The sequence below is a fragment of the Muntiacus reevesi genome, chromosome 9 (assembly GCF_963930625.1).
Source record: "Muntiacus reevesi chromosome 9, mMunRee1.1, whole genome shotgun sequence".
Taxonomy (NCBI): domain Eukaryota; kingdom Metazoa; phylum Chordata; class Mammalia; order Artiodactyla; family Cervidae; genus Muntiacus; species Muntiacus reevesi.
The window spans coordinates 47,442,649-47,468,623 of record NC_089257.1 but is presented as its reverse complement, the minus strand read 5'-3'; the positions used below and the strand labels follow the sequence as shown (position 1 = coordinate 47,468,623).

Sequence of the window (25,975 nt, the reverse complement as noted above, 5' to 3'; positions counted from 1 at the left end):
CTCAATATAAATTCTTTCTCAGGAATCTCTTCAGCCCTAAGCAAATAGACGTCTGCTAATTCCTTCCCATCACTGTTCAAACATCCCTGGAAGAGTATGAACCCACTTGGACTCAAGCTGAAACCCATTCCTACATAAGAAAATTAACTATGTCCTATAGGTACTCCATACACCATAATTACTGGAGTTAATTTTTGTGTTACACATAAGATTCTGGGCACAAGATCAAAAAATAAGAAGAAAGAAGCAAGAAAAAAGCTCTTAATGCCTGTTGAAGCTTGATTTAAGAGCCAATGAAAGAAATGTTGCTGTTTCAGGGAGGGTGTCTGGCTCCTCAAACAAAATCCTGGAGGTGCCTAACGAGTCCAGGTCCTCAGCCCTGTCAGACCAGAAACTCAACTGTGTCAAGATTTTCTCAGTGAGGAGGCTCCTGGAAACAAGTCCCAGGATCAATGGAAGGATATATAAACACAAAGGTGGGTGTTTTAATGCAGGGCTGGGGCAGTTCACTTCTAGTGAATATAATATGGGACACGTACATCCACTCTTCCTAACTTCTGCTGCCAAACATTTTTGAAGCACAACAGGGACCAGGCGTCACCCTCAGGGGCAGCCCCGTCACCCTCCCAGTAAGCAGAACGCTCTGATGCCAAGCAGGGTAGCAAACCCCAGAGCTGAGCCCTGCTCTCTGACTTCCCTTCTCTCAGGCCCCATGAATACTGTCTCATGTTAACAGTCTGTCTTCAGGACAGACTGTAATACAATGACTCCGAGCATAGATTTCTTAACCATAGACATATCGTGGTGCTACGCACAATATACTGCACCCTAAACAATGTGATCAGATTCGGGTATTCCCTAATATCCACAATCATCTATTTATAAACAGTGTTCTGGATTGTAATGAGACTAGTCCAGTGCCTGCAGATAGTAGACATTCAATGATGGTTAATAAAGTGCCACCTGTTACAGAAAGCTAGCCTTGCTCATTACGCATCAATTCAGATCCTCTTTGGGAGTTCTAGGGTCACAAGAGTTTGCCCTTGTAGACAATCAACACACATAGTAGGCATTCTAGTTTTCTTAGAATAATATTTTCTTTGAACAATATACATTAACAAAAGTGGAATAGGGAAGATTTGAACTACTGTTACACAACTGTATTGTTCTCAGGTGTTAGCATCTGGAAAACCCATTCCAACAAGACTGTGATTCCAAATTGTTTTGAATGAAATCAAATTGACTTGAAACAAGATTATGAACATGAAAATGTAGTTGAAATAATAAGTTGCTCAAAAATAAGTATTTTGAACCACTGTTGTCTATAATAATTTTGATACACTCTGAAGTATTTTATATATCTTTTCACATCTTGAAAAAGTTTTGGTCTTTTTTTCATAACTTAAGAGGGGGGGGGAGGCTGACTTGCTTTTACGCCACTAATTCCTGCCCAGCTCATAATATAAATATCCAGAATAAGAACTCTAAAATGATATATTGCAAGGAGCTAGTAGGGCTTTTCTTTTTGATTAGATATGGGTGCTCTTTAGGCTCTTCTTAGATTTCTCTCTTCATTTAATCAACAAACATTTGTAAGTGGCTCTATCTGCATCAGGTATCTAGTTATAAGGGATACTTCAGTGAGCAAAATGGACAAAAATCTAGTGGAGATGAGGAGGCAGATAATAAAGAAGTAAAAAAAAATATATAGCAGTTGGTAATAAATGATAAGAGTGAAATAAATCAGGGATGAGTGATAGTGAATGCCAAATAGAAAAATGTTTACAATTTAAAATCTATGGTCCAGGGAAAACTGATAAGGAGACATCTGAGAAAAGACCTGAAGGTGGTGAAGGTGAAGGCTAGGCTGATACCTCAAGACCAAAGCATTCTAGCCACAGAGAATGGCAAGTGCTAAAGACCTGAGTGGGAGCATGTCTGAGACATACAGAAACCCACCAGAAGGTCAGTATGCCGGGAGAGGCATGAACACAGGGAGATCAGAGAAGTTGGGTGGGAAGACAGCTTGTGTGGGACCTTATGGGCTAGTGTAAAGACATTGGGTTTTCCTCCGGGTGAAAAGAGACTCCAAGTGAAAAGACAGTGGGTTTTCCTCCAAGTGAAAAGACATCAAGTGGAGAAGCAGGGCCTCAACCCATTTAAACAAGTTCACTCTTGCTCCTATGTTGAAACTAGACTGCTGGGAGAAGGCATGGGACAAAGCAAGGAGATCAGTTGGGAGACGATTGCAATAACCAGGGTAAAAAACCGACATCTGAGTGGAAGCAGTGGACGTGGGTGAGAAGTAGATAGACATTGAGCTAAGAGTCGACACGACTTCCAGAGAAATTGAATTAAGATATGAAAAGAGAAGTAAAAAATGACCCCAGTGGTTTTGGCCTAAGCAACTGGAAGTACAATGCTGCCATTTCCTGAAATGAGATGTTTTGAACAATGTACACTAACAAACATGGCAAAGAAAGGATCTGAACTATTTACATATGACTATATTGATCTTGGTATTCTCCTCCTGAGATGACTTCCTTAGATGGCTATAAGGCACAGGATTCTGGGAGAGGATTGTGACTTTGTATCTGATCACATTAAGTCTGAATTGCCTATTGCCATTCAAGAGGAGATATCAAGTGAGCAGTTGAATATATGAACATGGAGTTCAGGGGAAAAGATCCAGCCTGCATATGTAGAATATGCATACTGTTGATATTTAAACTGTCACAGGACAAGATCGCCAAGGAAGCTGAGATTTGAGTTCTGGAGGACTTCGATGTTTACAGGGGGTAGAAACGAGAAGGAATTGATGGAGAACTGATCATTAGGTTTTACACCACTGGCATATTGAAATCTCAACAATGGTGGCGAGAGTGAAAGCTTTTTTGGAGTAGACTCAAGAGAGAATTGGATAGACAGATTTGAAGATGACATGTACAGGTAACTCCTTCAAGAAATTTTATTTAAAAAAAAAAAATTTATTGTAACTGGAAACTCAGAAATGGAATAGCATCTCAATGTAGGTATGGAAGTCAAGAGAAGGTTTTATGACTTTTTAAAATTTTTATTTATTTATTTTTGGCTATGTTGGGTCTTTTTTGATGGCTATGGGTTTTCTCTAGTTTCAGAGAGTGGGAGCTACTCTTTGCTGGGGTGCACAGGGTTCTCATTGCGTGGCTTCTTTCATTGTTGACCATGGGCTCTAGGCATGGGCTTCAGCAATTGCAGCATGCAAACACAGTATTTGTAGCTTGAGGGCTCTAGAGGTGTATCCCCTGCATTGACAGGTGGATTCTCAACCAATGGACCACCAATTTTTTTAACATGAGAAAAATTACAGAACACATATGCTCTGCCAGGAATTGTGAAGCAGAGAGAAGGAACCAACATTGAAAGGAAAAGATGGAAGAATTGCTGGGGCAATGTTCCTTAGCAGATCAGAGGGGAAGAAAACTTAGATGGGAACATGGCAGGTGAAACACAGTAACAGGAGAGAAGGCAGAGAAAAAAGATGCCTTTCTACGTTTCTATACCATCTGAGTTCTCTTCCACAATGGAAGAAACTTACACTTGCTCTTAATCACACTGCAGGCTCTGAAAGACTGAAATCTCAGTACAAATGACCCAATAACAGTCCTTTCTCCAGAAGCATCAGTTGACATTTCTAGGCTTCAGTTTGGCCGCTGAAAAATGGAAGGTTTCTTGACATTTGAAGTCAGGAATTGAGTTTAAGTTTGTATGGCTCACGAAGAAAATGCTTTTTATGCATTGACTGTATCATAGGTGGCTGTGGTATAGAGGAAAGACCTACAATCAGGAACATGGCCTTGTGTCTTAGCTTTGTGACTTTGCACAAGACATGGAATCTCTTGGAGGTTCTTTTTTCCAAACTAAAGTGGTTGTAAAAGGATCACAATAATTTCAGAGGGGTATCTTCCACTCTGGGAAATGCTTTGTAAACCCTACAGTTCCACGAGAAAGCATGTTTTATCATGATTCTCAGAGTGGAAGCTTTAGCCTGGTTTCTTCCATCTTTTCTTGTTATTGCTTTCAAAAAAAGAAAAAAAAAAAAAACAGAAATTGCTGATTGTATTCAACTAGGAGACAGGAATGCCTTCTTTCATATCTATCTTTGGGACATTTCCCTTCTCCTTTGCTGGAGACCAGCCTTTCTCCTAACATAGGCCTGAGGCTCCCAGCCCAGGCAGGCAGCCACACCTGTCTGTGCAGGTGGAACTCCACCCCTGGAAGCTGCATTTGCTGTCCTAGTTACTCCCGATTGTCTCCACAGCCCAAGCTGTGAAGTCACAATCATACACTACCTTCTGGAGGCTCTGCCCCAGCCCCGCCACAACAGATGCTGTTTGGGAAGAGTTGAAGCAACTGTTATAAACATTGGGGGGAAATTGACTAGCATCATTGGTGAAGGCCTGCCCACAGAGCTCCTCAGGGAGGATTCCTCTGGGTGTGGGAGGGACAATGGGAGCAGGACGCCTCAAGCTAGTCTCCTTTTATGAAATGTTTTTATTTTCTCTCTCTATATATATTTTACTGTAGTGTAGTTGATATACAATGTTGTGCTAATCTCTGTTGTACAGCAAAGTGATTCAGTTTTACATATATGCATACATTCTTTTTTTATATTACTTTCCATTATGGTTTATCATAGGATACTGAATATAGTTTTCTGTGCTATATAGTAAGACTTTGTTGTTTATCCATCTTACGTATAAAAGCTTACATCTGCTAACCCCAACCTCCCACTCCATCCTACCCTCCAACCCCCTCACCCTTGGCAACCACATATCTTTTCTTTAAGTCCATGATTGTTTCTATTTCATGACATTGTCTCAAGCTATGCTTTTGATTCCTCCCAAAGATACTGTTTTTGGCAAATTCTGGTCACTTCCAGGGTCTCAAGCCTTTTGTCTTTATAAAGCCTTATCCCATCAGGTCTGTGTCAGCCCCAAATTGCCAGGAGCTTGCCAAGTATTTCATGACACATTTCTGTTCTACAAGTCCACGGTGAAACGTTCCAGAAAGCAAAGCATTACCATTGCTTTATGTCCATTGCAGTGCCCAGTGTGGAACTCTGATCAGGTAGCATAAATATTGTTGCTGTTTGGTTGTTCAGTCATGTCCAGCTCTTTGGCGACTCCATGGACTGTAGCCCACCAGACTCCTCTGTCCATGGGATTTCCCAGGCAAGAATGCTGGAGTGGGTTGCCATTTCCTTTGCCAGGTGATCTTCCCCAGCCAGTGATCAAACCCGGGCCTCCTGTTTGGCGGGTGGATTCTCTACCACAGTTCCACCAGCTATAAGGCAGTATTAGGCAGGATTGGGATGTGGTACATTTGGGTGACTCTTACTGAGCCTACCACAATTTAAGCTTAAAATGGCCAGAGTTGCTCATTTGTTCAAAGGATAAAATAGAAATAAATCATTTTTAAAGTTAAAAGCTAATGAAAAGCCCACAACAAGCTGGTGATTTAAGAAGCACATATTCCAAACATCAACTCAGAGCACCAGTTTACCCCAGGGGATTCTCAGCAGTGAGAGAGACTCAGCACTGTTATATAGGCTCAAATAGTGACAACAGATGTTCATTCTTTCTTTTTTTTTTTTTTTTTTTCAGCAAACACTTGCTGAGGGGCTTGTCTTTGTTGGGATCTCTTACTAAGCTGGGGATGTGGGGACTGAGACATGTGCTCATGGTCTGTTTCAGGAAATGAGTAGAAGATGAACCAAAATCTGGCCACACACGAGCATCTCAGGGACACGTATAAAGTGTGTAGAAGAGCTGAGGAGATAGGGAACTCATCACCCTCTTATAATTACTGAGAGCCCAGATAAATGCCTGCCTTTGTGGCTCAGACAGTAAAGAATTTGCCTGCAATGCAGGAGACCCAGGTTCAATCCCTGGGTCTGGAAGATCCCCTAGAGAAGGGAATAGCTACCAACTGGAGTATTCTTGCCTGGAGAGGAGCTTGGCGGGCTATAGTCCACAGGGTTGCAAAGAGTCAGACATGACTGAGTGACTAACACTTTCACTTTCATCCTGCCCCAAGATTCAGGAAAGCAAGATGTACCATCTGCCCCTCTAGTCACACAGAGGGACCATGCTATGCAGGGAACATGAGAAGAGAGAATAGAGGATAAAGGCAAAATACTAAGAAAGCCATAGAACAAAGTAAGGCATCTTTAGATTCCAAAGTCAATAAAGACTTTTAATTGAATCAAAGGGAAAAATGAAGTTCATTCATTCATTCATGCAATAAATCCTAGGCACTGTTCTAGGCCTAGGAGTTAAAGCAGACAAAGTAAATCCTATCCTCATGGAGCTTACATCCTGGCAGGAAGAGAAAGACAGTAGGCTAGTAGGTAAGATATGTAGTTTATCATCTGGTGATACATCTTACACAGACAAATTAAGCAAGCAAGGCATACAGAGTACTTTTGGAAAGGATTGGTTCTTTCTTCAATATGCTAAATGCTAATGCTACAGGGCAGAGATGAATGCATTCACTCCTTTGTTAAATATTTATTAAATGTTATCTACATGACAGTCACTGTGCTAAGCCATGGGGACACAAAGTCTCTGCTATAGTGGGATTTCCAGACTAATGTGAGAGTCAGACATTTAACAATTAAATACTCAGAAATAGCAGCTACAAACCAAAGTAACAGCTATGAATAGAATGTAATATGTACGTCTCCTTAAACTGGGGCATTAGAATAGGCATCTCTAAGGAAGTAATATTTGAACTGAGACCCAAATAAGAGTAAAAGATATAAACAGTTGTTATAAACTGTTGAAATTAGAGAACTATGGCATTGTCACAGAAGATGAGCAACTAGATCAATGTAAGAGGACAGGGAGGCCGGAACCGGACTCATAAATATATAACAACTGATATATGATGGTGGTGGCATTGCAGGTTAGTGATCAGGTGTGACCAATACAATAAATGTTACCAAGACAATGCATAATCCATACAGAAAAAATTAAACTGGATCCCTACTTCACATCATACACAGACATCAATTCTGAGTGACTGAAAAACTTAAAAGGGAAAAACTTTAAGTCTTGCCAGAGAAAAGATAGAATATCTTGACCTTGGGTAGGAATAGATAAGTCACAAAAAGCACTAACCATAAAGGGAAAAGACTGAAGACTGATACATTTGACCACATTATGATTACAAACGTCTATCCAAAGATGGAAGGAGAAAGAAAAAACACTATGGAAGAAAAGAAGGAAGAGTAGTTGCCGACATTTGTAACTGATATATTTGGCAAAGAAGCAATATCTAAAATATATATGACCCCTAAAAATCAGTGAGAAAAAGACAACTCAATACAAAGATGGGCAAAAGTCATAAGCAGGCTTTTTTTTTTTTCAAAGAAAGAAACTCCATGAGGAAAAAAAAAAAAAAACTTAAGATGTTCAACCTCCTTAATTAGGTAACGAAATTAGCTCATAAGCCATCATTTTACGATTAATAGATTGCCAAAAGTGACAATGATACGCTGGCATGTGCAGGTGTTGGTGTGGGGGGCTTCCATTATGCACGTGCCTGTGGTGGTGTGTGGGGCTGGGAGTGGAGTCCATTTCTCGGCTTCTCTGTCTTACTCAGGCCCCGGAGGCAGGGATTTACCCTTGCCACTGGCGATGGGAGAATTGATGGGGGAGGGGATCACCAAGGTTCTGAAATTTGCTGTGCAGTCCCCCCAAAGCTATCTATGCCTGCCATTCTGCACCCTCTTTGGCTTGTGTTGGGTACCTATCATCTTTCCCAACAGAGAATGAATGAATGCTTTGTCCTCTTTAATTCAACCACCGCCCCCCTGACCACCCACCCCCGCGCCCGGTACACATCTGGTCAAGGACTAGGCTCAGAGTGGGAGCTCATTATGGATGTCTGCTGTATATATTTCTGTGCTCTCTGAATTGGAGTGGATTCCCATTTCTTTGACCAGCAGAGCCTTCCTCCAGCCTTGCCACAGGTGTAAACAAGTAGAGGAAGTTCTCCACCAGAGCTGCTCAGAGTGCCGGGCGAGAGGACCAGGATGCAGAGGCAGCCACGTAATAAACAAGGGATGTTAAACTGGGAGCGAGGCAGCCGCCAGCTCCCAGCCGGGCCTCAGCTCCGCCCTGGAAGCCCCTGGATTGGGGTCCTGGGGACAGGGCTGGAGCAGAGCCGGAATCCCGCGAGAAAAAAGCTTCGGAACCCTGGCCCTCAGGGTGGGGACCACGGAGGGGCCCACCGCCCGTCCTGGGTGCCCGATTCCCGGCCTAGCTCCGGTCGCCGGGGTCCTCCCCGCCTCCCAGACAGCGCCCCTTCGACATGTTCGGCTGCTGGTTCCGGGTGGGTTTCCAGCACGGGGGCCTGGCGGGAAGCGGCCAGAGAAGCCAGGGCGGGAGCCGGGCAGAGTCCGCCGGATCCCGCAGGCCTCCACCGGCCTGGGGACGGTGTCACCCCGCCGGCCTGGGAGGGGCTGGCACTGGGCGGGGCGGAGCCTGAGAAGGCCCAGCGTGGGGCGGGGATCTCCCGGAGTGAGAAGACGGCCGGGAGGACCTTTCGCAAACCCATACGGCCGGCGGGCGTCTCGCTGGAGGGGTGGCGGGGTGGGGGCGGATGCGGGAGCCCCGCGGAGTCCCTGGCAGGTGAGTGCCAAGGCCTCACTGGCCTGCCTCGAGGGGTGTGGGTGTATCCCGGGTGCTAAGGTAATGCAGTATCCCAAATCGGCTGGGGCCCTCGCTTGGTGGCAGGGAGAGTGCCTTTCCCACTCGGGTTTGAGTAGGTGAGTATAAGGCACAAGCTTGAATCAGTGGCCAAAGAATGGAGAAGAGGGAACTGAGTTCACAGACCAACTCCTTGCCCACCGGGCAGTATGTATTGAATGCATTAACGATAAAATGCATTAGTCTATGGGGAAGGGGCGGGGCTTTTTATGAGGGAGTGGGGTGCGTTTTTGGTCTTTAATGTCTGGTCCTGGCTACCAATGCTCTGCTGTGCTTAGTCGCTCAGTCATGTCCAACTCTGCGACCCCATGGACTATAGTCCACTAGGCTCCTCTGTCCACGGGGATTCTCCAGGCAAGAATACTGGAAAGGGTTGCCATGCCCTCCTCCAGGGGAACTTCCCAACCCAGGGATCAAACCCAGTCTCCCGCATTGCAGGCAGATTCTTTACTCTCTGAGCCACCAGGGAAGCCCAAGAATACTGGAGTGGGTAGCCTATCCCTTCTCCAGGGGATCTTCCCAACCCAGGAATCGAACCAGGGTCTCCTGCATTGCAGGTGGATTCTTTACAAGCTGAGCTACCAGGAAAGCCCAGTTACTAATCCGTGTGTCATTTAATATGCTCATATAGTAAAATGAGGACTCAGGGCCTGTTGGAGGTCAGATTCATTTGCCGTCGTGGTCTCAACAGGTTCCATCTGTTTTTTTCTTTTTTCCTTTTGTGTGTGCATATAACTTCCTTTATCTCTGAACCCTTCAACTTAAAGATTTATGTCCACTCCTGCTAAGGGTGGGTGGGGTGGGAGTTGGCAGGTTGTGAGCAAGGACACTCTTGCTAAAGGTGGGAGTTGGTGGATTCTGAGCAAAGACCTGGAACAGCTCTGGCACTGGAGGTACTCACTCCACCCCTACCTCTGCCTTGGCCGGACCTGGAAGGAGGGAGGAGAGGAGGGGAGCCCTATACCTCTTAGATGTCAACAGCTAATCCCCCCTCTTTAGCTCTGTCCCTGAGGATTGAGGCCTTCATTCCAAATTGTGTATTAGAAGCACCCCCTCCACCTCAAGGGAGAGATTTCCAGGGCTTGCACCCTTGACTGTAGCCAAATAGAGACAGATGGGCTTGAAAGGTCTGGTGACATTAGCACTCCCGGGCCATCTGGCTGGGAGCTTAAAACCTCCCAGCTAGTCCGAGCGGCAGCTGGCCCCTCCCCACACCCCAGGTCCACCTGCCTTCCATTGTGTTACCTTCACTTCTGCCTAGTTTCTTTCAGGCTCAGTCCAGCTTCACACATGCCTTTGGTGTAGAGAGGGTTCCACTGTGCCTGAGGGCTGTCCTGCCCAGGGCAGGCAGGACCTAAGGGGCCCGCTCACATTGTCCGGTAGGACCCGTCCCTGCTCTTTGCTGTCACTGTTATTGGGATCACTGTGCTCCTGCTTGCCCTGAAGAGCAAGAACGTGGTGAAGAGTCGTCACATCACCTTACAGAACTCTGATACCAAGTACCCGCTGCCTTTGATTGAGAAAGAGGTGACGGGCAGCCCTCCCCCTCTGCTGTCAGGGGTGGGGGGGGGGGTGAAGTGACAGGAAGACGAGGTGGGGGGGGAGGCCAGGGCAGTGGGGTGGGCATTCGTGGCCTCTGGTTTGCTCCCCAGAGCATACGCATGTCTGTGTATGTGTGTGGAGAGCTCCTTTCCCAGGCATCTGAGCTGCCCAGCAAGACTTCCAGAAAGCTGACAGAGCCTGTCTCTACTTTATCAGCAAATCAGCCACAACACTCGGAGGTTTCGCTTTGGACTGCCCTCCTTGGACCATGCCTTAGGGCTTCCTGTAGGTGAGTGGGGTTTTGTCATCACCAGGACCTGGGTGTTGCGGGCACTCTGCTCCTGTCAGAAACTCGGCTGAGGTGCAGAGGTTACCCTGCTACCTTTCTTGAGCCACATAAGCTCAGAGAGGTGGGGAGATGGGCTTGAGGACAGTCCATTCCCTTTCTCATTGTTCCATTTGGGCTGATGCAAAACTGATACTGTAATAAGCATTGAAAAGAAGTGACTCTATAGTCAGAATGTCTAAGATCCCATTGTCAGCTCCTTGCTGGGCAACTGTAGGCAGGTCCCTCGCCTCTCTGAGCCTCTGTCTATAAAATGGGGTTTCCCAGGCCTGTCTGCTACTGGTGGTATTGTGAGAAGTGACGGATGGATGTGAGATTCAAACTGTAAAGTACTGTGCACTTGGGAGGGATGGGAGGAATTGATGTTCCCCTATTGTAGGGAGAAAGGCCCTGAATGTTTGGAGAGGCAGAAGGAAATTGGTGTCCCCCCCCTCACCCCAGGACATGGATTCTCAGCGGGGGCTTCAAACCCATGCACACAAAGAGGCACCCATTGTGGGTAGGAGCCTGCACAGTCCTAGAATTCTGCATTAATACCGTTTCTAATCTGTACCACCAGGCTTCCCAGGTGGCACAGCGGTAAAGAAGCCACCTGCCAATACAGGAGATGCAGGTTTGATCCCTGGGTCAGGAAGATCCCTTGGAGTAGGAAATGGCAACCCACTCTTGCCTGGAAAATTCCATGGACAGAGGAGCTTGGCGGGCTACAGTCCATAGGGTCACACAGAATCAGACATGACCAAGCCAACAATCTGTACCACCACCAGACAGCTGAGTCAGCCTTAGTCTCGTCTAGGCCCAGAGCCTGAAACTTTGTACAGACTGCTAGTGCTGTTTGCCTTCCTGGTGGAGAGCCTCATTCAGAGCCTGCTTGTCCTGTGTGCAGGGGACAGAACCTTGACGTCACCTCTTCAAGGGAGGAAAGGACCCACCAAGCAGCCCGCCTGGCCCCTGAGCCTCCTTGCTGCTTCCTCTCTTCTTTTTCAGCCCTAAGAGCTGAGTGTCAGCTTGCTTTCCAGCCTGCTGCCTGGCCTCTGAGGCCCGTCCTATTGGCAAGAAAACTAAAGAATGAAAACCTTTGAGAAGTAGAATTTCTTAGAAACTGTCATGACCCACTCTCCTCAGTCCTGGTGTGGGTAGTGCACAGTTAGTGGAAAAAGTAGTTTAGAGGCTTCTGGGAGAGTCGGCTGTGAAGACTCAGGGAGTATTCATGCTTCCCAGCTCTGCTGAAATGAAGCTGGTTAGAGATGGGGGCTCGGGACCAGCTGTGCGGACCCATTTTCTTTGAGGTTTCTGCCATGCCAGGCCCAGGTTGTCTGCATCTGAAAGAGCCTTTCTGAGGTTTCCAGCATCAAATGAGTTCTTAGCAGGAAGCTGCTGCAGGTGTTTATTCCTGGGTATCCCTGGTGTCCAACCAGGCCATAGCCAGAGACACTGAGCCTGTACTTTTTAAAATGTTATCGAAGTAAAATTGATTTACAATGTTCTGTTAATTTCAAAGTGACACGGTTTTATATACATAGATATCTTCTTCTTCATATTCTTTCCCATGATGGTTTATCACAGGATATTAAATATAGTTTGCTGTGCTATACAGTAAGACCTTTTTTTGTTTGTCCATCCTAAGCCTGTTCTTTCTTAACCCACAGTCAGGCTTCAGGGCCCCTGCATCCTTTCCCTCCTTCCCCCTGGATCTCTGCTTCTGTCTGCATATGCTGTCCATCTGTCCTGTGCGCACGCAGCTTCTCCTCCCTCAGATACTCTGGCTCAGAACTTCCTCTTGCCTTTGCCTCTTGCCATCTCTTGATTGTAGCTTTTGCCCTCACCACTAATTGCCTTAGTCACTTAAGTCTCCCAGGTTGGATCCAACAGAAACCTGAGTGGCCCAGCTCATCATGTGATGCTGGATCCATAGGATTCTGGCCACTGGGATCCGCTCATGTCTACCCTGGAGAGGCAGAATTACATGGTTCAAAGCTTCACTCTGCCCTTCAGCAGAGCCATGGGCCAGGGAGACACAGTGCTTCTGTTGGAACTCATGGTCTATGGATATCTAAATCCCGAGGCTTCACATACCTGTGAGTCCAGGCCTGCTCCATCCTAAGCAGCAGGATACAGATGAGGGGGCTGTGATTCATTCATAGACCCCAGTGATACATCCAGTTTAGGAAGAAGTGACTTTATGAAGGCAGCATGTTTTGCTTTTAAAAGGAAACACTTTTCTATAATTTTTAATACTCAGCCTCCAACTTTAGTTAGCTCTTCCTGCTCCACAGAGTACCTGGGCACAGTAAGCCCACAGCAACTGTAGGTTTCTGGTAACTGAAACTCACAACTACACTATGCGGAGTCAGGGCAGGTGTATGGGGTGAAGTGACTTGTTCAGCACTGCATTGTGGTGATAAGGGCAGGCCTAGGATCCAGGCATCCTGGACTTGGACTCCTTCCATTCTTGGTCCTCCTCCCATGCACCCCGCCACACTATGCACGCCCCCCCGCCCCCGCCCTACCCCTCGAAGCTCAGTCCTTTAAAGCAGGAGTCCCCAGCCACGATCAGGCACTGGTCCATGGCCGGTTAGGACCCGGACTGCACAGCAGGAGGTGAGTGGTAGGTCAGTGAGTGGAGCTTTGTCTGTATTTACAGCTGCTCCCCATCGCTCACATTATTGCCTGAGCTCCGCCTCCTGTCAGATCAGCAGCGGCGTTAGATTCCCATAGGAGCCCCAATCCTAACCCTAAAGTCAAGGTGGAATATCCTGAGATTGCCACTAAGTGGAAATAAAGTGCACAATAAATGTAACGTGCTTGAATCATCCTCAAACCACTCTGCTGCCCCGGTCCGTGGAAAATTTGTCTTCCACAAAACCGGTCCCTGGTGCCAAAAACGTTGGGGACTCCTGCTTTAGAGAAATCCTTGGTCCTGCTTAGGCTGGCCCTGCTCAGTCTTAACATTTGGTGTCTTTTCTGTAGGTAACTATGTTCATCTCTTGGCCAAAATTGACGGTGCTGTGGTGGTCAGGGCTTACACGCCTGTGTCCAGTGATGATGACCTAGGCTTTGTGGACTTAATCATCAAGGTAAAGGATGCCTGCCGCGTCCAGCTGCCTCACTGTCACAAGCCTGTTCAGGGTAGTGGGTGGAGAAGGGGCGCATGCCCTGGACAGGGCTTCCTGGCAGTGCCATTTAACAGTGAGGCTGTTGTCCCTAGTGAAGTCTTCAGGGGTTGCAGTGGATTTGTTCCTCACAGTTTCTGGAAGCAAATATATTCCTGAGTTGTATGTGGCTGCAGTCTTGGGTCTAAAGGTGTGAAAACTGAGCTGCTTTATTTTTCAGATCTACTTCAAAAATGTACATCCTAATCACCCAGAAGGGGGGAAGATGACTCAGTACTTGGAGAACATGAAAATTGGGGACACCATCCTTTTTCAAGGGCCATCTGGGTGCCTGTTCTATCATGGGTCAGGTACTGGGAGCTTCACACTAGGCCTCCAGCTGGGAGGAATATCCCCACTCTTGGTACATCATTCTAGAAAACTCCTAAGATTTGAGTCACATGGACTTGTCCTTGAAGTCTTCACACATTCATTCACATACCCACTTAATGAGATTATAAGGTTCATGAAGGTAAGGGGGTGATTTGGTATTTCCTCATCACTGTATCTCCAGCACAATGCCTGATACACAAAAGGCACTTGGCTATTGCTGAAAAATGGATCACAGGTTGATGGATGGAAGGAATGCACACTCATCCATTTACACACTCCTCACTTACTCATTCACTAGCATGGGTGAGAGTGCTGTATGAGGCTCCACGTTAACTTCAGTGCATGCCTTCCTCCTTCCTCAGGAGAAAAGATACAGTTATTCCCTAAGAATGCCCCAGCTCTATTCCCGCTTTGGGCATTGGTGGACCAGGGCTGACTGAGGGGGCCCAAGATGATGTTTGTGCACGTCAAGAGTTGTAGACATCAGAAGTACCCTCTTGTGATTTCAGGGAAGTTTGTATTCAAACCATACAAAACGAGTGAGCCTGAAACTAAACTGGTGCATCACCTGGGAATGATTGCTGGGGGCACAGGTAAGAGGCTACTGGGGGCTTCATCCACAGGGTGAACCCTGAGACCTTTCTCACTTTGAAGTCATGGTCCTAGAAGAGGCGATGTAAGAGATTCTTCCCCTGGCTGTTTGAAATGGGGATGCAAAGTCAATGACAGTTCTTGACTCTGGCCCTGGATGCCCTGGTCCCCTTAACCAACATGGTGGCTACACCAGGAGCCCCTGGAGCTTCTAAGGTGAGTTTGGGGGGAGGCTGAGCCGGCCCACACATGAGCTCCTAAAGGCTCCTGGATCCTATTCAAGCCTGATGTTCCTCAGCCCTTGAAAATGCATGCCTGAAAGATGAGAGCAATCATGTAATGTGAACCACTATGTGCCAGGCACCATATTGGGCATTTAAAAAAAAGACTCACATTTACTTGTCATTGGTTCTGTTTTACAAACGAGGATAGTAAAAAGCTCAGACAGTGAGGGAGCTGGACGTAAAATGCAGTCCAGTTTCAAAGCCGATGCTGCCATGTGAAAACGAGAAGGGCTTTTGATGGACTATTGCTTTAGAAGAGAAAACCAAAATGAAGGGTAGTTCTGCACTTTGAGTTCTGGGCACAGAAGTGGGAAAAGTAATCGAGATCAAGGAAACCTGTGAAGCTGCTGCAGAGCAGGGACTGTGAGCCTCAGAGGGGAGGGGAAGCCAGCCTGCCTGCTAACTGTGTTCCAGGGATCACGCCCATGCTGCAGCTCATCCGCTGCATCATCAGGAAGCCCAGTGATAAGACCGTGATGTCCCTCATCTTCGCCAACCAGGTCAGTTCTGCTGAGTCAGCCCTGAGCAGGAAAATAATGTTCCACTGTTTGCGGCCCCTCCGCACTCACCGAGCTCATGCAACTCTGTGCCTGCGGCTGTGGAAGGGCTTACAAGCAGGGCCGCTAACAGCCAGAGAAACTGAGTCTAGGCCTGTTTTTCCATTTTTTTTGTTTGTTTTTTAAATTCTGTCTCCCCAACCAACCATAAGCACTAACCTTTCCTTCTTTAATACATGGTTCTGTGCTTTTCCCCAATATAAAATCATATATGCCTTTAGTGGAAATTTCAGGAAATACAGAAGCATATAAATAATTTACTTCATTTTTTTGTCTTTGTCCTATACGTGCTGTATAGTCACAATTATAGTTTTTCATTTTCTTCCACTCAACATTACCTCACAGGCATTTTCTTCTCATTATTACTCTTTGTAAATATTTTTATCAGTCTATATCAAGTTGTACCATCATTTACTAAATCTCCTTCTTTAGACATTCTCAGTTTTCAGTTATAAATGATATAGCAATGAATAACTGTGCCTAGGCTTGATCACAGTTAGATTATTTTCTTATACAGAATCCTAGACATGAAATTGTTAGGACAAGGATTGTGACGCGTTTGAAGGTCCAGGACGCGTGTGCAGCAAATCTCTGAGCCTGCAACAGATCTTTTGGCTTTGCTCACTTTCCCCAGTGGAGGTTACAGCCTCTGTCTTCCTCTGCTGTATTTCTCCAGTGCTGTAGATTACATATAGTGTCATGTATCACTGCCTTAGCCCCTCGCATTCCCTGTAGAAAATCCTGGGTCATTCGAGTTTGCCTTGCCTGGCACTCAGGGTGGATGCAGAAGCTGGGCCGGATGCCCAGTGCTCAGACACAGCCTTCCCGGCGGAGGGCAGTCACCCACCGCTTCCCTCCACCAGAGGGCGTTTGCTGTGCCGGAGCCTCAGCAGAACTTGTTGCCCCAGAGCCTGCAGGTGGCACTGGAGCTAGAACTGGATGACTGGCGCAGGAACGTGCGGGCCCACGTGCTCCGTGTGGGGACAAGTAGGGTGCCCTGGAGGAGCACGGCTCATGCTGCTTTTTTTTTTTTTTCCCCCCTAGACAGAGGAGGATATCTTGATGAGAAGAGAGCTTGAAGAAGTTGCCAGAACTCATCCAACGCAGTTCAGCCTGTGGTACACGCTGGACAGGCCTCCTGCCGGTATGGGCCCGTTTGTCCCCACCACGGGTCAGCTCCAGCCTTGGACCCAGCCAGGAACCAGTCCCTGGGTTGGTTGGTTGCCTGTGAGCTAGGTGGCTGAGGCCTTGGGCTATGTCCCTACTGGGAAATGCAGGAATTTGAGGGAGAGACGATTTGGGCTGCCTTGTTTGTAAGGGCAGGAGAGGGTAGGTGTCCAGCGTCTCAGCGGCTCTCCACACACTGTGACATCAGAGGGATCGCTGGGTCACGCTGAACACCCACTCCACACAGCATCCCACAGAGTCAGCACTCACTGCATCCAGCACGGCCACTTACCCCTTCACCTGGCACCGGTCACCTCACCGAGGACAGCAGTCCTCACAAGCTGAACCGCAGACAGCGGCTGCAGCCCCAGCCAGCACCCGGTCACCGCAGTGCACCGCACCCCACAGAGCCCGCACACTGCTGGCCGGCTTCCTGCCTCTATCACACAGCAGTTATGCCTGCCTTGTCATAGAGCTCACTGGCCAGCAGAGGGCGCCACCCAACCGAGCCGGCCCCCAAACACCACAGCGCCCTCTGCCTGGATTCACACAGGGGTGCTTTGGGTTCAGTGCTTACAGCCGGCAGACACCAGCCAGGGACTCCGAATCCCAGCAGTGAGCCTGGGATCTGGGGTAAATACTTAAGAGGGCTGCCTGGACCCACCCACATCCTCTACTCTCAGGTTTCTGCAGAAAACAGTAGCACAGATGTCTAAGCTTTGGCTAACAAAGCTCCCAGGCTTAAGGGAGGGAGGGTAGGAGGCCTGGGGTCAAGGATGCAAACAGCTTTTTTTATGCTTAACCTCAGACTGGAAGTACAGCTCAGGCTTCATTACCAAGGACATGATCAAGGAGCACCTCCCTCCCCCTGGGAAGTCCACGCTCATCCTGGTGTGTGGCCCACCACCCCTGATCCAGACAGCCGCGCACCCTAACCTGAAGAAACTGGGTTATACCAAGGACATGATTTTCACCTACTAAAGCCTCTCTTGCTCTTGCCAAATTTGCCTGGTCGTGTTCATGGTTCACAGTGAGCTCAGCTTCACCACTTTAAACTGGGAAGTATTCAAAGACCCTTGTCATGTACCCTCGGGTACGCTGGCACCCCTCTCTTTTGGTGTGGGCCTAAGAAAAAGGTTCTAGAGGCAGGAAGTAAAGGGGCTTCTGGGGCTTCCTTGCCTGGTGATGTTTAAAGGGACTCCCTTTCAGTATCTTTTCCCTTAGTTTAGTGAGATAAAATTCAGTGCAAGGCAGATAACCCATGAGTGTGTGTCTGAGGGTGACCCGCTAGACAGGTAGAAGGCCTTGGCTTGCTCCACATGTGAACTGGCATCTTGTGTGCTTGGGAGATCAGAACTGTCAAAGATGCTGGGGCAGAACTCCAGGAGAATCCAAGTGGGGTCATGTCAACTTCTGATAATTTCTCTTGACCCCCTTCTTTCTAGAGTGCGATTTCTAAGGTCAGACCCATTGGAGTGCTCAGGCACTCTCCACGTGCACTCTTCCTTCTCTTGTAGGAGACTCTTGAAATGCAAATGGTGTTAAAAATACACACCAGGGCAGTAGTCAGGGTGGGCCTCAGGAATCCTATATTCCTTGTACTTGGCACAACAAAGGCAGGTAAGAGGTGTGTCTTTGTTAGCATCCTCTAAATGCCAAGTCCTATTCTGGAGTGGTGGGTGGGTTAGGGGTGGTTATTACAAATCCCTGTATATTAACTTTGTATCCTGCAACTTTACTGAATTCATTGGTGACCCCCAGTAACTTCCTGGTCGTGCCTTTAGTACTTTCTATATATAGTTATCTGCAATAGTGAGAGTTTTACTTCTTTTTCAATCTGGATCCCTTTTATTTCCTTTTTCTTTGATTGCTGCAGCTGGGACTTCCAAAGCAGTTGGATAAAAGAGATGAGAATGGATCTCTTTGTTTTGTTCCTGATCTTAGAGGGAATGCTGTCAGCTTTCACTGTTGAGTATGATGTTAGCTGTACCTAGCCATGAAAAGCTGTGTATAGCCTTTATTATGTTGATGTATATTCCTTCTATGCCCACTTTCTGGAGAATTTTTATCTAATGGATGTTCAATTTTATCAAAAGCTTTTTGTGCATCTATTGAGATGATCCTGTGTGGTTTTTATTCTTCAGTTTGTGAATGTGGTGTATCACACTGATTGATTTGTAGATATTGAAAAAAATCTCTGCAGCCCTTGAATAGTTCCCACTTGATCATGGTGTACAATCCTTTTAATGTATTGTTGGAGTAGGTTTGCTAGTATTTTGCTGAGGACTTTTGCATCTATGCTCATCAGTGATAACTGTTTTTAATTTTCTTTTTTGTGGTAATTTTGTCTGATTTTTGTTATTAGGATAATGGTTGTCTCATAGGAAGAGTTCAAATGGTGTTCCTTTCTCTCCAATTTTTTTGAATAGTTTCAGAAGGGTAAGTGTTATCTCTTCTCTAGTGTTTCATGTGTGAAGCCATCTGGTCCTTGACTTTTTGTTTGTTGGGGGAGATTTAAAATTACTGATTCAAATTTCAGTCCTGGTAATTGGTCTGTTCATATTTTATTCCTGGTTCAGTCTTGAGAGATTGTACCTTTCTTTGTTCATTCCTTTCAGACTGTCCATTTTGTTGGCACATAGTTGCTTGAAGAAGCCACTTATAATCCTTTACATTTTTTCATTTCTGATTTTGCTGATTTAGGCCTCTCCCTTTTTTCTTGATGAGCCTTGGCAAAGGTTTAGCGATTTTTGTGTGTCTTTTCAAAGAACCACTTTTAGTTTCATTGATATTTTCTATGTTTTTGTAGTCTCTATTTATTTCTGCTCTGATCTTTATGCTCTTTCCTTCTGCTAACTTTGCGTTTTGTTCATTCTTCTTTCTTTAATTGCTTTAGGTGTAAGGTTAGGTTGTTTGAGAACTTTTCTTGTTTCCTGAGGTAAGCTGTATCACTATAAACTTCCCTCTTAAAACTGCTTTTGCTGAATCTTATAGGTTTTGGAACATTGTGTTATCATATTTGTCTCTAGCTATTTATTTCCTCTTTGATTTCTTCAGTGATCCGTTGGTTGCTTGTCTCTTTTAACAGTCTTTAAGTCTATTTCATCTATAAGTATTACTACTCCAGCTTTCTTTTGATTTCTATTTGCATGGAATGTCTTTTCCCCTCCCTTCGCTTTCAGTCTGTAAAGTGTCTGTAGATTTGAAAGGAACCTCTTGTAGGCAGCAAATACATGGATCATCTTTTTGTGTCCATTCAGCCAGCCTGTGTCTTTTCTTTAGACCATTCACACTTAAAGTAATCAATATATATTTTCTTACTGCCATTGTGTTGTTTTGGATTTGTTTTTGAAGGTCTTTTTTTCCCGTTCTTTTGTTCTCTTGTGACTTGATGACTATCTTAAGTGTTACCTTCGGAGTCCTTTGTGTGTATTACAGATCTTTGGTTTGCAGTTACCTTGAGGTTTTTGTACAGCAGTCTGTATGTATATGATTAAGTTGCTGATCTCTTTCAACTGCATTTTAAATGCCCTGCATTTGTACTTTCCCCACCCTCACAATTATTCTTCTTAATATTTTGCATCTAGTTGTTTGGTATATCCTGTAACTGCTTATTGCGGATAGAGATGACTTTACTACTTTTGTTTTTTATCGTCCCTACTAGCTTTGCGGGAGGCTGATTTCATACCTTTACTGTATGTTTGCCTTTACTGGTGAGTTTTTCATTCCATGGTTTTATTTACACTGGCAGCCTTTTCTTTTTCCACCAGACACGTTCCTTTAACATTTGTTGTAAAGCTGGTTTGGTGGTGAATTCTTTTAGCTTTTGCTTGTCTTTAAAGCTTTTGACTTCTCCTTCAAATCTGAATGACAGCCTTGGAGGGTAGAGTATTCTTGGTTGTGTTTTTCCGTTTCACACTTTAAATATATCGTGCCACTCCTTTCTGACCTGCAGAGTTTCTGCTGAAAAATTAGCTAATAGTTTAATGGGAGTTCCCTTCTTTAATGTTACTTGCTGCTTTTAGTATTTAATTTTTGTCATTTTGATTACAATGTTGGTATGTTTCTCTTTGGGGCTGTCTGCATTTCCTGGACTTGGGTGACTATTTCTTTTCGCAGGTTAGGGAGGTTTTCCGCTATTCTCTCTTCAAATATTTTCTCAAGCCCTCTCTCCTCTTTTTGGGACCCCAGTAATGCAAATATTAGTGTGTTAGATGTTGTCCCAGAGTTCTCTTAAACTCACCTCATTTCTTTCCATTCTTTTCCCTTTTTTCCTTTTCAGCAGTGGTGGTTTCCTCTGCCACCTCATTTTGTCTGAATTAGTATTTGTATGTAAGTGGTAGGTTAGTGACATTTCTTGGCCTTGGAGAAGCAGCCTTGTGTAGGAAGCATCCAAGCAGTGTATTCCTCTCGTTACCCAAGCTGTATGTTCTAGGGATCCCCCTGAGAGTAACCCAAGGAGGCCCAGGGCTAGTGCTGGCTCACTGGTGGGCAGAATCAGGGTCATAAAGACTCTGGGGCTGTTGCCCACCTGCTGACAAATGAAACCAGTTCCTGGGGTTAGGGCCAGACTACTGGCAGGCAGAGCTAGTTCCTGAAGTCTGACTGTAGGGAGCTTGAGATCATTGGTTCCTAACACACACAGTTGGGCATGGGACCTGGGGTGTCCTGAAAGGTTGTGTTGGCCTATTAGTGTTCAGGGCCCACCTTGTCCCAGGGTACAGTCTGGCCTGCGTTGGGGAATTTTTTTTTTTTTTTTTTTTTTTGCTTTACCAGCCAGGTCTTAGCCCTCCAGTGCATTGGGCTATGTTGAGGGGTGAACCCAGAGGCACTTGTGGGCTCTTTAGTCTTTAGACAGCCTGTCTGCTGATGGGTGAGGCTGTGTCCCCACCTAGTTGCTTGGCCTGAGCTGGCCCAGTGCTGTTGCCTGTAGGCCACGGGGCAGGGTGTGGTCCTTGAGCTACTAAGCCAAGCTGTCAGCTGCCACCATCAACCATGTTCAGGCTCCCAACTGCTCCCGGGCATGGCTGCCACTAGTGCTCTGTTCCAGGGAGAGCCACACCCGCCCACTTCCTCTCCAGGCGACTCTCCAAGGCCAGCAGGGAGGTCTGGCCCAGGCTCTTGACAAATTACGTCTTTTGCTCTGTGTCCTGGTGTACATGGAGTTTTGTATGTGCCTTTCAGAATGAACTTCCCTGGTGGCTCAGATGGTAAAGTGTCTGCCTACAATGCGGGAGACCCGGGTTCAATCCCTGGGTCAGGAAGATATCCTGGAGAAGGGAATGGCAACCCACTCCAATACTTTTGCCTGGAAAATCCCATGGGCGGAGAACCCTGGTAGGCTATAATCCATAGTGTCGCAAGGAGTCGGACTTCTGCAGTTAAGCCCCACCGGCTTTAGAAACAACTGCTCTGGAGAGCTCATTCGACCAGAACCCTGGGCTTGGCAGCCTGACATGGGGCTCAGAACTCTTGCTCTTGTGGGAGAATCTAATATAATTTTTCCCTAGTCTGCGGTCACCTACCCTGGGGAGGTGGTATGGGATTTGATTGTATCCTTGTATCCAAGTTCATCCTTCCTACCTGTTTCGTTGTGGGTCCTTATGTCATTAACTGGAGAAGCTCTCTACAGTCTTTTTTATCGATGGTTGTTCTGCAGATAGTTGTGATTTTGGTGTGCTCGTGAAAGCAGGTGAGTTCTGGGTCTTGTTACTCTTCCATCTTGGCTGCTCTCCCCCCTGCTGAGCCAGAAATCGTGTGTGGATTTTGTCCTCCAAGTTACAGATGTGGCAATTTAGACATGAAGCTGTTGTCCCTAGATCATTCAGCCAGTAGGTGGCAGAGCTGGGCTTCAAACTTGAGTTTAACTCCAAGTTGTTCGCTTTTTGCAAAAACTGGCATAGTAGCAGCATTGTTTGAACTTGGTGTCACTGGATTTCTTAACCACGTGTATATGTGGGTAGCGGGGCAGAGTGAAGGGATACAGGAGATAGAGGAAGACAGCGCGAGAGAATTCTCTGAAGTACAGTGGTGCAGTACCCACAGGTGGCGAAACACAGGTCAGTCTCCCAGCAGGCCAGTGGGGGCTGGGGGAGATTGTGGCAGCTTAGCCTTAATCCATCCACCTGTTGAGTTCATCCTCAGTGAGGCCCCTACTCAGAGAAAGACAGTGATGGGCACTGCACGATGAGTAAGGTAGGTCCTCCCTTCAGATGTTTCTTTTAAACACAAATCATGCCATGCCTGTCCCCTGCTTTAAACCTCTCATTGCTTTCAGTAGTCCCTCCCTGGACACCGTGTATCTCCAAAGTCAATTCCAGGAGGCTGGCTTACCAAGCCTTTCTTGATCTGGTTCCAGCTGACCTCACCAGATCCTTCCCTCCTTGGGCCACCTTCTCTGACCCAGTTCTCTGGCCCAGTGGTCCTCAACTAGAGGGGAGCTATTGGCATCTAGAGGGAGAGACCAAGAATGCTACTGAACATCCTAGACCACACGGGATGGCCCCAGCACAGTGACTTACCAGCCCCGAATGACAGCAATGCAGGGGTCAAGAAGCTCTGCTCTTGTCATACCAACTTCAGGTACTTCCTTGGACATGCTGGGATGGTTCAGGTCCATCTGCCTGGAGTGCCTTTCCCCTCTGGCATACTTGACTCTGATTCATCTTTCAAAATTCAAGTATCACCTCTTCCTTGGAGCTTTTTCAGTCCCCCTCCCCAGCCCTCCGTTAACAATAATTTGCTCTTTGGGGCTGTAGACACTTCTATTGGAGTATCTGTAACATTCAGCACACGCTCTTGTCTGAAACAGACCTGTACTCCAACACTGGACCATCCACACCCAGAGAAAGACCTTGACATTCATCCCTGTATCCCCAGTGCTCCTTGGCCCAGAATGGAAGGTATTTAGCCTGCATATATGAGGGAGTGAGAAGATGGGGAAGGGTCTTACTCTTGTCTGTACAGGAACGTGTCCATACAGGTGCTCAGTGAGTTTGTGTTGAGCATGGGTGGAGAAAGGTTACACACTACTTCAAGGAGAGCCAGGAAGTGCTCCGGTCAGACAGCACCATGGGATGGAGGCCTCCAACCCTCAGTGAAAGCTCCCTGAAAGAGGCTGGGGCTGACCTGAACCTCAGCAGACAGGATCCAGCCTTGTGACAGGGAGTAGGAGAAAAATACATTCTGGTGAAGGAAAGGTAGGAGCAAAGGCTAGAGCATGGGTTCATGAATGCTGAAGATTCAGAGGGGTCTTGGGTGCTACGGCTTTTGAATGCTAATCCGTGGTGGTTGTGGAACTGAGTTCTTAGCAGGATGAAAACAGTGCTTTGGGGAGTTCCCTCCAGGGATGGTGTAGAGAACACCCAGAGGGGACCAACTGGAAAAGAAGGGTGAGGGACCCAGTGGGAGCCCCTCCCCTGAGGAAGTTAGAGAGATGAGGCCAGAGCTAGAGGTGCTAGAGGGAGGAGTTAGGGCCATTGCTCAGGGGGAAGGGTGATTGTGTGGCCGCTGAGCAGGTGCCTTTCCCTGAGGTAGGACATACCTGAGATGTCTTGCAGTGGAAAGGGCCTTCCACTCGAGGGAGCTGTTTGATCAGATAAATTGCCTCTGAGGCTGACGAGGGAAAGGCCGCAGAGATGTCTGCTCAGATGCTGGGAGGCCCCGCAGCCCTGAGAACCTCAGACGCCACTGCAGAAAACAGCAGCCTTGTCGAGGGAGTCCATCACTCCTTCCCTGCTGGCACTCCAGCCAGATTCCTGGGAACGGAAATGCACTACAAGCTTCCATGTGGAAGCAGCCCGGGAGGGGGCTTCCTACCACTTCAGCCAGCTCAGAACATTCGGAATTTTTTTTTTTTCCAGCAAAGCTTTTGTGACTCACCGCCCTTCCCCCCTTTGGTGTAAGAGCCCCCAGCTGTCGCTAGGGATGGCGTGAGTCATTGAGTGTGTGTGGGCATCTCACTGCCCTCCCTGCAAAAGCGCTCTACAGTCCACTTATAAAAGTACAAAAGGTACAAAAGCTGAGGTGGGGAGCACAGCACAGCTGAAACCCTGTGGGCCACCTCGTGGACATCCGTTCCACAGCCTCGCATTGTCCTGTTGGCACCCACGTCGGAGATGCCCTGGGGCCCAGTCTGGGCTCTGTGGGTGGCCTTGGGCCAGCTTCCCATCGAAGCAGACTCGGGACCCACACACGTGCCTCTCTGGGCTGCCAGCCATGAAGAGAGTCATCTCCAGTCCTCAGATCTGGGAGTGGCCAGGTGGGAGTCGGTCAGCAGCTGGTCCTGGCTCAGCATCGTCTGAAAGGACACGGCCGAAGGCCCCTCTTAGCAGCGTTCAACAGGTCACGGCTGCCCTGCGGCTGCTCCATGGGGAGCAGCAGGGTCCTGGGCTGGCCCTGACACCAACGCCCTGTAAGTTCATGGTGTCCCAGGGACGCCAACACTATCAACAGTAGATTGCTCCTGCCTTTAAAGGTGCTAGTTCATGGCCACCAAAGGTCTATCGGAAGTGAGAAAGGCAAGGCTGGGTGGGTTCATTTCAGTGTGCGAGCCAAGAAAAAACAAATTGACAAAAGTGATTCTGTTTGGACTCAGGGAGAGCCGCCCCTGCCCCAGTCTTGTCTTGCCTTGGATTCAGCCTTTATAATCTGCTCAGTAAACCAGCAAAGGCCTCAGCGAGGTGGACACTGTGGCCAGTGGGCTCATGCTGGGGCAGTCCAGAATGGACAGGCCCCGGGAGGCACTGGGCCTCACCAACATGATTCTATTCTCTGACTAGCCTTTTTCTGCCAGCTCTGGTCTGCCTGCTGGCCTGGCAAGGAGGATGTTATCAGCCCTGCTTGACAGTGACTTGCCCAAGGTCGCAGACAGGGACAGTCAGTCTCTCTCCAGAGTGGCTCCTCTCCCCTGGGTCTGAGCTGCTTCAGATGGTACAGTTTGTCCCAGCTGGACCTGCGAGGATGGACTCGTGCCTGTGATGTCCGTAAAGTCAGAGGCATGACAGGAAATGTGTGTCTCATGGGCGAAGAGGGCAGAGCCCTGTCCATCAGGTCAGGGGTGAGGCCTAGGCTTTGGGCTAACGAGGCAGGTGACCCAGAACTGCTGAGTATCTTGGTCTCCTCACCAGCCCCAGGCCTGGATAGAGGGCCTGAGACCAAGGACACTTGAGCTGGCTTCGGCTCAAGACTGGCAGCAGGCCAGTGGAGAAGGACTCTGGGCTGGCTCAGCTCTGGCACCAGCCCCCAG

At 47.4% G+C, this 25,975-nt stretch overlaps 2 protein-coding genes across 8 annotated transcripts in view; one reads left to right on the top strand and one right to left on the bottom strand.

The window, feature by feature from the left end:
• Positions 1 to 8,249: 8,249 nt before the first annotated feature.
• On the top strand, positions 8,250 to 17,709 carry CYB5R2 (cytochrome b5 reductase 2). The gene is made up of 9 exons (XM_065944490.1): positions 8,250 to 8,379; positions 10,140 to 10,283; positions 10,515 to 10,587; positions 13,615 to 13,721; positions 13,978 to 14,107; positions 14,639 to 14,722; positions 15,419 to 15,504; positions 16,606 to 16,705; positions 17,537 to 17,709. The coding sequence occupies exons 1-9, from the start codon at positions 8,359 to 8,361 to the stop codon at positions 17,707 to 17,709; spliced, it is 918 nt and encodes a 305-aa protein (XP_065800562.1). The 5' UTR covers positions 8,250 to 8,358.
• Positions 16,602 to 25,975, bottom strand: part of PPFIBP2 (PPFIA binding protein 2) — a 161,060-nt gene continuing 151,686 nt past the window's right edge. For all 7 annotated transcript variants that reach the window (XM_065944479.1, XM_065944480.1, XM_065944482.1 and 4 more), the window contains one exon: positions 16,602 to 25,027. In XM_065944479.1, the coding sequence (XP_065800551.1) occupies positions 24,956 to 25,027 (72 nt within the window). In that variant the 3' untranslated portion in view covers positions 16,602 to 24,955. The remainder of the gene's footprint in view (positions 25,028 to 25,975) is intronic.

Bases quoted from the DNA above. Each gene is read 5' to 3' on its own strand.
- CYB5R2 (XM_065944490.1), top strand. From the start codon at position 8,359: ATGTTCGGCTGCTGGTTCCGG. The intron at 10,284-10,514 runs GTGACGGGCAGC...CTACTTTATCAG, and splicing joins TGCCTTTGATTGAGAAAGAG to CAAATCAGCCACAACACTCG. The intron at 10,588-13,614 runs GTGAGTGGGGTT...TCTTTTCTGTAG, and splicing joins TGCCTTAGGGCTTCCTGTAG to GTAACTATGTTCATCTCTTG.